Source organism: Bacillus rossius, chromosome 16 (assembly GCF_032445375.1).
Source record: "Bacillus rossius redtenbacheri isolate Brsri chromosome 16, Brsri_v3, whole genome shotgun sequence".
Lineage (NCBI taxonomy): Eukaryota > Metazoa > Arthropoda > Insecta > Phasmatodea > Bacillidae > Bacillus > Bacillus rossius.
The window spans coordinates 8,333,610-8,343,370 of record NC_086343.1 but is presented as its reverse complement, the minus strand read 5'-3'; the positions used below and the strand labels follow the sequence as shown (position 1 = coordinate 8,343,370).

The following is a 9,761-nucleotide window of genomic DNA, read 5'->3' as shown; positions in this document are numbered from 1 at the left end:
TCTGCCAAAGAAGCAACCAATATAACAAAGAATCTTAGTGGATTGCACTATCTAATACATCTAACAACTTGGACATGGAATACATTTAAAAAATATGTCTGAATGAAGTGATATAGGAGGTAAAATAAAATCACAAACACAATCTAGATCAAATTCATCTCTTTTTCATTGAATTTCATAATATATGCAGCATTAAGTAAACATTACAATTATATTATAATATTTCCTATTTAATATGTTAAAACAATATAAAACATTTGATAGTAAAAATTGCCTAAAAATTAATATGCACCATGTATAACATAGTGCTACTCTTGATAAAAAAAAATAGATAACATAATTACTTACACTAATTTCAACCATTGACAATAAATACCCAATAGACTACCACAATAGATCTTTTAAACACATCACATTTTTTCAAACGTTTCTTCAAATTTACAAGTCTGGCATGTCCTTGAGTAATTATCTTCATCTTCATTGTACGTTTCCGGCCCAAATGTATGCTCGTGTGATGATGAATGTGTGCGATCATACAGACTGCTCCGCACAGACATACGTAGTGCTAAAATTTCAAACAAAAAAAAAATAATTTTAACTAGCTTAACTAGTTTATGCATTCACATATGCAGTTCCTAAGAACCGAATTCTAAATTAACCACAAACTTAAAATAACCCATATATTTAGACAAATCTTTCTACCAAACAAAAAAGTTTGTAATGCACTAAAAAAAAAAAGTTTGAATTTCATTGTCTTTGGCATAATTTTAACAAATTTGTATACTATACCTGCTCCTCTAAGTAATGCTCTTTGAATTGTGCTGTTTTGAAGTAGCACTTAGAGCTATACAGATTCAAAAAATTATGCCAATATGTGGATTTAACTGTTACCAATTCATAGATACCGAACCGATTTAGGGGAAATCACATTGTGGTTAAAATATTTTTAGAAATGTCTCATTCTTAGAAAAGCATGGAATGCAAATGCACATGTATTTTAATTTAATAGTACTCAAAAATTAATTAAAAAGAAAGATAACCTAAGATGAAATTAATTGAATTTCTTTTTTTAAACCAGCAGTAATATAAATACAAAAATTAGTGCTTGCTTTACATCCACTGTCATTTAACATTTTACAATAAACTATTGAAATAATTTACATAGCCATACCTTTGAATATATATACTGTATAGAAGTCGCCAGCCCAGGTTAAAACTTCTAATACGGTTTTGAGGTAGTTGGTTAATTCACCGCCGCAATCGCCACCATCTCTAGGGCATCGACTTGTGGTGGTCCCTGGCGGAGAAGTGTCGAACTCTTCAAACACCCCTTCCCCCTCCTGTTGAACGAACTCGAGCTGCAGTGAATGATAGGTGGGGGGTGCGGGGAATGACAGCGGGCGACAGGGCTGCGCTCTAACGTGTAAATAACAACTAAGACGATACAGGGCGTTACGGCAGCGCACTGCAGCGGTGAAGTTCCCAAGCTGCTCATCATACGCTTCTGAAAAACGTAGAGTAAATCCTATCCACTCGCGACTTCTATACAGTATATATATTCAAAGGCCATACATAAGCTTACTAAAGAAAACATTCAGCTAAAATAGCACAGATTACAGATTTTTATCAAGGAAATATTTTTAATTTTTCAATGAATGTCATTTAGTGCCATAAAAAATTCAACATGTGCTGAAGTGTCTCAGAGTAAACTAGTATCAGGTACACACAGGTACTTTGCAGCAAAAAGACATAATTTCTGTTGTACAGAAATTACTTATCCTATCATCATCATTAATTTACATTGACTTATCTATGCAACTGCACAATTTTGTTTATAAAGTGAAGGAGAATGTTTTTTTTGTGACTAAATGGAAAATAACTTTTTTTAACTCCTATTTTTAGCTTGTTCTCATTTGTTTGTTACTGACCCGTTAGTTCCTTAATGAAACATGAATTTACACATGGAGGCTGAAAAATTTAATTATTTAATATGTAATTATATTAAAATAATTTAACAATAGGTATGAAATACCGTGATTTTTCGCACAATCGTCGCACATTTTATTCTAAAATCAAGTTTGAAAAGTAAGGGTGTGACGTTTATACGAGAAAAAATTTTTTTTTGTTAGATAAGTTTATTCATGAAAACAAAACCCATTCATGGAAAGTACGTTTATTTAAAAAGTGAAGTATAAAAGATCACGCCAAACAATTTAAATTAATAAAAAGTCATGCTACAAATACCTTTATTCAACTTTAAATAGAAAAATAAAATCTGTGATCCGAATGCGAGCTTGAACCAACGTGTAACCGTAGTAATCAAGGCCTTGCACATTCAGAGACGGCCAATGAAGTGTTACGGTCCAAAAGAAATTACACAATAATAGTTAAGTTACCTTTGTTTGCCAAAAAATAAATAAGTTATTTTACACAAGACACCTTCCTGTTGTTTTCACGTGTTGGCAGTCATGGAAGTCACAAGTTAAAAAAATTATATTTCAGACACTTTAGATGAACCGTGACACAGCCACATGTTTGTGTAGCTATCGCAAAACAGTAGTGTACTTCTTGTCTAAATCTTAAATAGTTTAATAACAATGTGGAAGGCAACACAATATAGTTTGTTCTGTTGCTGACTGTTGCTGCTCTTACAACTCTTTCCACTGTTGCCAATACATAACCAACACATCACTGAAATTATGGTGACATGAGCAAGAAGAAAACAGAATTGTGCAATACATACATGCAGCCAACAGTCTATGAGCCAGATTTATCGTATAAATTACTGATAAACATGATATTTCTGATGTCAGTAAGTTTCTTTGTTTCCATAATAAACAACTTAACTCAGCAATTCCTTTACTGGATGGCCAAATACTCTACATCAGTAATAATAATGGAAAGTGCAAGCCTTAACTGCCACGTAAAATAAGTCGATAAAAAAATACATGGCAGCACAGATTCTCTAATTATTTATATTTAATGTGCGTCTATAAAATGAAGTAAGAAGTCAAAACACATAAGTTAACAAACGGCTACTGAAAATTGAAGTTTCATGACTTGGCACCGTTACTGTATATGTATTTCAGGACCTTTTTGTGGCTCTGACAAGTCTTTCAGTTTCATTACTTTTGTGACTAAGTAGACACCTGTGCAATAGAGCATAAGCACGAAAGTGAAGGTCTGTTGCATTAATACACTGTGAATCTCACTAACCTTTTACTTGTTTGTTATATTTCTTTATCTTTGCTTTACTCTTCTTCTCCTCTCTTAGCTCCCTCTCTTCGAGTAATTTCTCCTCTGAGCCCCAGACTTCTAGGGCTCTTTCTTCTACCTAAAAACAATGACAAAATATTTTTCTCTAAATCTTGAATTGGGTAACTACTAACCAACCACGGTTGTAGGGAAGGGAGGAATGTAAGGGACTAAACTAAAATGACTTTGGCAGAAGATCCGGATGCAGATCACATGGCCACCGTAGGCCTTGTCAAGTTTGGGAGAAAAGTATCTTATTTTAATATTTTAAATAGTTTTACAAACAGGCACGCATAAGGGTCCAATTGATTTACTCTCTAGAGTTAAATAGTTTTCTAAAAAAAAAAAAAAAAAAAAGTAACATTTCCTAGACAATTTTTGAGCCTCCTTGTTGATTTTGTCCAAGTGGGGAACAAAAAGACTTAGCAAAAATCTGGCACTGAAAATGCAAATATTTGAGCTCTATTGTGCCTCATGCAAAAAAAAAAAAATTAGCAAGGAGACAACTTACCTGGATCTGAAGGTACAGTTTCATGTCTCCCCAACGAACGTTGTGTGGGTTTTTCTTCACGATAAATTTCAACGGGGGCTCCCTTTTCTCCAGGTCGCAGTCCTTGAGCAAGTACTCATTCTTGGCGTCGGTCTTGGTGATGAGAGCGTGTTTGTCATCGTTATCTCTGTCGAGCAAACACAGTACCGTAGTTGTAATCATTGCAATTTTTTGTTTCAACCAAATTTGGAATGCTCTTTCCATATGAGCATCTTGCAAACGCCGGAAAAATTAACAGACTTTAATGAGGGCTAGATAATAAAATGTAAATTTAAAAAAATAAATAATGTTTTAAACTATTAACTTTTTGACTATGCATATGTGACAAAATTATATCATTGCAAGCCACTGTTGGCAGGGCCATCAATAGAAGCTACGGGCCCAGGGGCATATAATTTGGTCGAACCCCTCCGTATTGAAGGCAGAACTTTCAAAACCCCGCAGTTAAAAAAAAAATCTAAAGACTGAAAAATTTACTGTGGCCATAACAGAAACGTGATCTCCACTTATTGTTTAGTTAGGGACAAGGTTATATGGTGAATTGCGATAAAATCGAAATAACACCGAAATGCGTGTCAAAACACAGCATAACAACAAAAATGCAAGTTAATAAACCACATAGCACCCAAACACAAGTTACATCATGGAATTAAGTTGCACTTAACCAAAACTTAATTCAATTCATAAAAAACCGTAACCTTTTAATGCTTGAATTTCAAGGAATGTCATTTCCGAACCAAAAAATTTTTTTTTACCAACGTTCATGGATCAGAAAAATTATTTTAATTTGTTTTATTGTGAATCTCCCATTGGATCACTTTTAAACTAATTTATTACAAATTGTTTTCACAAAAATGCAGCATATAAATTATTAACACCAAAATCTTCTGTTTTAAAAATGAAATTGGCCTAAAATCAAAACCATAAAATCTTGTCTATGTATAACTTGTAAGGTTCTAAAAGTTCTATTAACAATATACTTGTGATTTTCGTCCCATCATCAGGGTAAATACAAGTATTAAAAATAATCTTGAAACGTGTGTGTGTCTCATGATAAACATTCAACTGATGATTCCTTTGTGTGTGTCTCATGATAAACATTCAAATGATGATTCCTTTGTGTGTGTGTGTCTCTTATGATAAACATTCAACTGATGATTCCTTTGTGTGTGTCTCATGATCAAAAATTAAACTGATGATTCCTTTGTTTGTGTGTCTCCTGATAAACATTGAACTGATGATTCCTTTGTGTGTGTGTGTGTTATGATAAACATTCAACTGATGATTCCTTTGTGTGTGTGTGTGTTATGATAAACATTCAACTGATGATTCCTTTGTGTGTGTGTGTGTCTCATGATAAACATTCAACTGATGATTCCTTTGTGTGTGTGTGTGTCTCATGATAAACATTCAACTGATGATTCCTTTGTATGTGTGTCTCATGATAAACATTCAACTGATGATTCATTTGTGTGTGTGTGTGTGTCTCATGATAAACATTCAACTGATGATTCCTTTGTGTGTGTCTGTCTCATGATAAACACTCAACTCATGATTCCTTTGTGTGTGTGTGTCATGATAAACATTCAACGGATGATTCCTTTGTGTGTGTGTGTCTCATGATAAACATTCAACTGATTATTCCTTTGTGTGTGTGTGTGTCTCATGATAAACATTCAACTGATGATTCCTTTTTGTGTGTGTGTGTGTCATGATAAACATTCAACTCATGATTCCTTTGTGTGTGTGTGTGTGTCATGATAAACATTCAACTGATTATTCCTTTGTGTGTGTGTGTGTGTCTCATGATAAAGATTCAACTGATGATTCCTTTGTGTGTCTGTGTCTCATGATAAACATTCAACTGATGATTCCTTTGTGTGTGTGTGTCATGATAAACATTCAACTGATGATTCCTTTGTGTGTGTCTGTCTCATGATAAACATTCAACTCATGATTCCTTTGTGTGTGTGTGTGTCATGATAAACATTCAACTGATGATTCCTTTGTGTGTGTGTGTCTCATGATAAACATTTAACTGATGATTCCTTTGTGTGTGTGTCTCATGATAAACATTCAACTGATGATTCCTTTGTGTGTGTGTCTCATGATAAACATTCAACTCATGATTCCTTTGTGTGTGTGTGTCTCATGATAAACATTGAACTGGTGATCCCGTGAGAGCCACGTCACCTGCACGCGTCGCACACGGCGTAGTCGAAGGTCTGGAAGAGGAAGGAGTCGTTGAACACGGCCTGGCACTCCAGGCAGGTTGGGCGGTCGGGCTCGATGATCGGCGCCGGCTGGTGCGTCAGCGGCAGCTTCATGAGCTGCTCCTCCGCGTCGTCGTCCTCCTCCAGGAGGAACCCCCCGCCCGTGTCGACGAACCTCGAGCCCTGCACCTTGATGATGCTCTTCTCCGGCGAGCTCTTGTCTCTGGAACGAGCGAGGAGCCCCTGGCAACGTCACTAAAGTGCCCGCCTTCATGGTAGTGCTGGCCGAGGTTGCTGTTTGTTCACTACAGGGTTCGTACGCCTCCTTGATAGCCTTATTTTTTTTTATATATATATTATGTGGTCGACAGCTTTCGCCAACGGCCAAAGGGTCATCATATTCGGTGTGAATCTCAATTTCAACTCTTTTATCAAATATCAGAATATATATATATGGACACCCATGCCTTACCCGGGACTCGAGCCCAGGACCCCTCGCACCGTAAGCCGGTGTGCATTCGTCTACGCTACTGAGGTCGGCTGATATCCTTAATGACTCCTTAATAAAGACCGATAGCTTCCAAGTCGTGGATAAATGCGGGAATTTTAAGCTGCTTTCGTTCCCGACTTGGCAGCAAAAAAAAAAACTCTTTGTGCGTGCCCAGTACAACTGGATAATTTCAAGGTCACGTGATTAGATTTCATATACAAAAAAAAACTTTTTTTTCATTTGTTTTTCATAGTTTGTATCTCGCCTTTAAACTAAAAAGGTGTGTTTCATTGTCTTACTTTAAACTTTTAAAATTCAGATAGACACTGCTTGGGTTAGATGTGTTCCAGAGATAATTCTGGACACTAGGGGCTTATCTGTAAGAATTGAATTAACTAACTAAATTATTTTTTGTCCATTAATTATTTAACATTGTTATTTTCTCTGAGGTACTTTTGTGATATTGCAAATGGTTTTTTACCTCTTGATTATGGCAAAGGCGATGAAGTAAAGAGGTCCTTTAAAACTCCTTAATTTTTGATTGTTCAAGAGGGTACGAACCAGGTACTACTTAGTATTACCCTGAAAATTGAGAACTGCAACGTCGGATGAAATACTGGACAGCGTTGTGACTGACACTGCTGAAATAGACACTGGTGCTCAAATCTTTCTACTGTGATTTACTCTGTGGAGAGTTGTCTTTTACAATGAGCACTTAGGCTTGATTATTTAAAAAAAAAGTGGGGATGCTGTTCTCAGTTTAGTTGATTAAATCAGCAATTAAATAGGAATAGATCGTAACTTTTAACTAGGTTGTAAAAAGTGGTAATGTAATTTTATAGTTTTAAGCTGACGGCCTACCTGGGCACACACAGTGTGCAGAGCTTCAGAAGAAATATCGCGATTTTAAAACTGCTTATATCCAAGTTGTGGCTGTTTATTAAAAAGCACTTAAGAATGTGTTGATGCGGAAGAGTAGTTCTTATTTCCGTATTACGTTTTTTAACTATTTTTTTAGGAGAGAGAAAAAAGGCTAAAACGTGAGTTTTCAGAATAATATTTAGTCAAACTCCTGGTAAAGATTCTTGAAAGCACCCAAGGCCTTGAATAACACTTTCGTCTTCATTTCTCCACTATCTAATGTTATAGTTACTGCTCAAATTTCATAGTTGTCCTATGCATGATGAGAAGACTGCGCACCTGTTCAGAGCCTTGCGCCTTGAGGCGATACCGCCCTAGAAACACCAGCGAGTGTAGTACTTATCATCCCACCTCACTACCACATACACCCCTGACTAGGCTGGCCCCTAAATATGAGTTTTGTGCCATTACTTTTCATCAAGATGCAGAGAAACAAACTTCCATCTCATGATGATAATTGATAAATCTTTCTGAATGTCAATTAGCTTAAAACCTTCTTAAATTTGCATGTAGTGATTATCCTCAATTTGTAGAGGCACAGTTTAGTTGAGAGACAGCTAAAAAATTGTAAGTTCATTAAGGAATACTGCAAATCTTCACATGAAGTAATAAAACTTAACTTCTGATCCATCCCATTCTAGGTTAAATTCAAAGTCATGTATGAAAATTGTCAGACCAGGTTATCTATATTTAAAATACTATAAAATAGTATGGTTGGGTAGACTAGCTACATTAAAAATAATGTAGTCATTTCAATGGTTGGTTAGAAATTACCAGTTTAAAATGTACATAACGTAACCAACTGTACATTGGAAAATAGCACATGCACAGGAAAACCACCCGTGCACATCAAACTTCTAACTTTTCTCTGTGCTGTGTGCCAATATCTGGTTATGGCCGATCAGCATACACTAATTATACAAAAATGGTTTTAATATGTGTATTTCAAAGAAAATAGTGAAACTAATTCGAATAAGGTATTTATTTTCAAGGTAATACAGTGTTCCTAGTAATTTAAAGCAAAATAGCAAAATCTAGTTAGCTAACAAAGTTTAAACGTTTGAAAGAAAATTTTGATAGAAGTAACTAAAGGGGAAAATAGAAAATAGAGATTTTTTTACAAACAGCTGTGTTGTGTGCAAGTGTAGCTTGGATTTTCATGCCGAGTGTGTGCAACTGTGCTATTTACATGCTGCTTGCATGCTATTGCAAATGTAACTTACGCTTTATAATCATGGAGGGCCCATAGTCCTCTGCCTCTGTGCATATCCCTACAATGTACACCCCTATACCATTGCCTGACTGATACAATTAACATACTAATAATTTCCAGTAAATGAATGTGTTAGGAATTACTATTTATAGCTCTTCGGCTTACAGAAATTCTACTTACATTTTTGCATACGGGTGAGGTATGAGTTTCCTATGTCTCAACAGAAGAGCTTTCTGTCTTCTTTCTTCAATACGTGCTTTCTGAAAGTCTGTCAAAACAATTTCTTTGGTTGGAGACTGGTTACTGTCACTGCTGCTTCCGGGACAATTTTCATCAACTTCAAACTTCTCATTTTTGTTCTCATTTTCTAGTTTGCTCATGTTGTGAGATTAAACGTTTACAGGTTATGTTCAAAACTAAAGAATTTACCTCACGACTACACTGGGTTGGATTGGCTTTATGTCCTACACAACGCCCACCAACCCAATAACCGCCTTTAAATACTACAAAAAATAGATATATTAGCCTACAAAGTATTAAACTACTACATAGTCATAAATTCTAACGCCAATAACCATTAACTTCCACAACAATAACCACTTCCCGCCATTTAAGTAGCCATTCAGTGACCATAAAGCCAGAACAGAACATGTCTTTAGGATGGACTTCCGGCAGACTACAAATTGTGACCGAAATTAATTAGTGTCTCTATAGGAATTTTACTTAACATTGTACAGATAAGTTATATTTCATAATTTTCATAAAGAATTGTGAAAAGCACCAATCAATGAAATGATCCGATAGAGAGCTAAGAGCCTATTCTCGAAACTGCTTTTGCGAGTATCGCAATCAACATTGTTGAGTTAACGAAATGACTCGAAGTGTGTCAACGTTGCTCTTATTGAGACACTGAAGCAGCCAAATCACAATGAGGAAAGCAGCATTTCTCATGAAAGTGTTTTATATTTTCCATTCTGTTCATCTCTGTAAACAATTTTATTTACTGTTCACACCACGATTAACAAATTTCTCGCTTATTCATTTCTGTATCTTGATGATTGATATAGGAGTAATCTGTATATATCTATAAGTAATAATTAAATACAAATTGTGTCACGG

The 9,761-nt window shown here is 35.4% G+C and overlaps 1 protein-coding gene across 2 annotated transcripts; it reads right to left on the bottom strand.

Annotated features, from left to right (window-relative positions):
* Nucleotides 1-146: 146 nt before the first annotated feature.
* LOC134540465 (DNA repair protein complementing XP-A cells) lies at nt 147-9,286 on the bottom strand. Of its 2 annotated transcripts, XR_010076445.1 has the most exons (6): nt 8,823-9,278; nt 5,999-6,241; nt 3,767-3,932; nt 3,217-3,334; nt 1,172-1,340; nt 483-565 (listed from the first exon to the last, which is right to left on the bottom strand). XR_010076445.1 is itself a non-coding variant. In XM_063383234.1 (5 exons), the coding sequence occupies exons 1-5, from the start codon at nt 9,020-9,022 to the stop codon at nt 411-413; spliced, it is 882 nt and encodes a 293-aa protein (XP_063239304.1). In that variant the 5' UTR covers nt 9,023-9,286; the 3' UTR covers nt 147-410. The 2 variants fall into 2 exon arrangements, 1 of the variants encoding a protein (XP_063239304.1); XM_063383234.1 differs by lacking the exon at nt 1,172-1,340 and having other exon boundaries at nt 147-565; nt 8,823-9,286.
* Between the last annotated feature and the right edge of the window lie 475 nt (nt 9,287-9,761).